At 42.2% G+C, this 2987-nt stretch overlaps 1 protein-coding gene across 1 annotated transcript; it reads right to left on the reverse strand.

Moving 5' to 3' along the window:
* Positions 1-274: 274 nt before the first annotated feature.
* On the reverse strand, positions 275-2364 carry LOC143593465 (uncharacterized). The gene has a single exon (XM_077073089.1). It carries the CDS (start codon positions 2362-2364, stop codon positions 361-363), a length of 2004 nt encoding a protein of 667 aa, XP_076929204.1. The 3' UTR covers positions 275-360.
* Between the last annotated feature and the right edge of the window lie 623 nt (positions 2365-2987).

Below are 2987 nucleotides of genomic sequence, written 5' to 3' on the forward strand. Positions count from 1 at the left end.
ATGAGGGACGGATGGTGCCAACTTTCTTCAACCCCTACAGAAAATGATAAAAAAAAATTACCATATATTGTACACTAACATGATATGATTAGTCCCCTCTATACAACATGTCAAATCCAATAACTTTTTCATAATCATAACATAAAAAAGAACCTCAAACATCAAAACATAATCACTTTTTCATAATAATATTACAAAAGAATGCCAAACGATTAGACAATTTTAGTATTTCTTTCCACACATCATGTACACTAACCAACAACAAACATAAATGTATAGGAAATAAATTAAACCCAAAACTGAACCGAACAATTTGAATGTACATAACACATAACAAAACAATCACCATAACATAATAATCTAATGAAACCCGCGCGACCCTCGAGACTGATAAAGCTCCAGCCGACTCTTCGAGTTTTGCAACAACGAGTCAACCTGTTCATCTTGAATCAAAGCCGACTGTTTAGAAGCCCATTCAAGAACCGTAAGCACTTCAGCCTGCGCAAGCTCTTCACTATCGGGCACATGTAGAGCAATGTAACATAACAAAAATAAAGCCGGTATTTGCACCATTTGCTCCCCAAAGTAAACCAATTGAACCAAATGTTTTGCACCACCCACGCTAATAACCGCCTTTGAATGATCAAGATGGAGATAGTTTTCAGTACACGCGAACTTGGTTAGTGCCATTGTAGCCGCTCTGGTTATCTCAGCCTCCCGTTCATCGAGAAGTTGAACCAATGGTTGAATCATTTGAGACTCAGTGGCTCGAAACGTTCTAGCCAGGTTTCCAATCGCCGTAACACATGGAAGCAAGAGCCTCGAGTCGGCTTTCTCTATAACTTTTAATAATTGCTCGATTACAGCTTTGCACGCAGGTGAGTTTGGCTTAAAAGCCGATCTTCTAAGCTCAGAATCTTGCTCGGCTACACTTGTGATTTCCATAAGCGCCATAGCCGAATTGAACTGGACCTCTTCAGGGCCCTTTTCTAATAAGACCGCAAAACAGAGTAAAGCTCGGGATTCGGTTATGCTTCTACATATGCCAGAATTCCCGACAGCTAGATGCCACAGAGCGCGTGCAGCCATGGCTTTCATGTAAGCTTTTGTTGCAGGGTCTTCTAACTCTCGGCCTTTATGTAAACTGTTGGCGGATAACGAAACACTGGTGTGATGATGATGGTTTTGCTTCTTGACGGTGGCGTTTTCAGGTTTTTGGGTCGCGTTGGTCTGTTTCGAAGGCGGCCGGGTTTGGTTATTCATGGCCATTGTGCTAGTTACAACACTATGCATTCTAAACGGTTGTTGCGGGTTGGATCCTCCAGCGGGATGTGCGACACGGGTTTTATCATCGTCATCCTCCTTATTGGCACTAACCCCGTTGGAACGATTCCCACTATTATTACTACTATTACTATTACTGTTAGTGTTACTATTATTATTCTTGGCTAAAACAACAGCATGAAGTGAAGTAGGCTTATTACTAGTAATCGCATACTTACTGTGCTCCTCCACTGTTTCAAACGCGAGATGCCCAACCAACAACCTAACAATATTATGCTGGGCGAAGAGATCTTGGCACTTGGGGTAATGCGACACCAGCTCCGCAACCGCCCACGCCACAACCGCCTGCACCTTCATCGGGCCTTCTTTCAAAATCTTAACAAACACCGAGCACACACCCGCGTGGATCATATGCTCCACGCTCTCCGGATCACGCCCCAGCAGTCCGATCGCCAACGCCGCGTTCTCCTGACCCTCCAATTTCCCCTCTTTGGCCAATTTAAGCAGCGAGTTAACCCCTCCTTCCTCAATTATCAGCTTCCCGTATCGATCGTTGTCGCGCGCGAGTGACACGAGGGATGCAGCCGCGTCTGAGCGGTCGTCCAACGTTCCGGTGTACAGAATCGCAATCTGTTCCCAAATTAAGCATAAAATAGGCTCGTTGGCAGCGATTGGAGGGAGACCCAGATACTCATCGGTCGAATTGTTGGGTGCGGAGACACGTAGCAGCCACGACACATCTCCGATTGAGTTCTCGAGCTGTGAGGACATCTTACGAAACGCGGCTGCCGGGATGATGGTAAACACGCGTTTGACGAGGCCGTTGTTACGGCATTTAAGGACAAGTGATAAGGCTTTGTCGAGGACTTGCTCGGTGTCGTCGATGATGCGTTTGGTGGGGCGTTCGTAGAGATCGCTGCTGGCACGGGCGGCTTGGCGGAGGAGTCCGGCGAGTTTTTCGGTTTTGGATTTGAGTTCGGCGCAGTCTTGTTTGTTGATGCAGGCTTCGTCGGCGGATTTGATGACTTGATCTGCTAGCTGGATCGGTCGTGTGAGGATCTGTTTCACTATGTCGGCCATGTGGATCGCCGGCTGGTGATCGGAGATTTAGTTTTGGTGATGGTGAAGGTGAATGTCAATGTGTTTGGGATATAAAAATAAGAATGGAGTAGTTGCTGTTGATCACAGGTTGACAGGGTTAACCTAGTCAAAATTAAAACACAAGAAAAATATATATATATATATATATATATATATATATATATATAACATAAATATATTTAAGGTTTTGGAAATTAAATTATACTCTTAATTTAAATGTAATATTTTTGGTAAATATTTTTAATGAAATACACATATTTTTATTAGAGTTAAAGATAACTACGAACTTTTGATTATTTAATATTTACGATAATTATCACCCTTATTCGTTGACTTGGTCATCATTTTATTTCTTTGTCGTCCATGTCTTCCACTTAAGTGTTCCTCCTGCAATCGATGTCAAAATTATCTCGTGATTGCTTTGTAGATTGTATTTGATTATCTCGTGAAGGGGGGAAGTTAATGTATAAATTAAATTGACGTGCTAACTATGAAAATCAAGTAGTATAATTATATATTCTAGTATGGTAATTATCTAATTACATCATAGTGTAATTACACTACACTATAATTACACTATATTGCGTATATAGTTACATTAC

This window comes from Bidens hawaiensis, unplaced genomic scaffold (assembly GCF_021521415.1).
Source record: "Bidens hawaiensis isolate Kalapana, Puna unplaced genomic scaffold, B.hawaiensis_p1.1 tig00042244_1, whole genome shotgun sequence".
Classification (NCBI taxonomy): domain Eukaryota; kingdom Viridiplantae; phylum Streptophyta; class Magnoliopsida; order Asterales; family Asteraceae; genus Bidens; species Bidens hawaiensis.

What these genes read in the sequence shown, in the direction of transcription:
- LOC143593465 (XM_077073089.1), bottom strand. Translation starts at nt 2,364, where the DNA reads ATGGCCGACATAGTGAAACAGATCCTCACACGACCGATCCAGCTAGCA.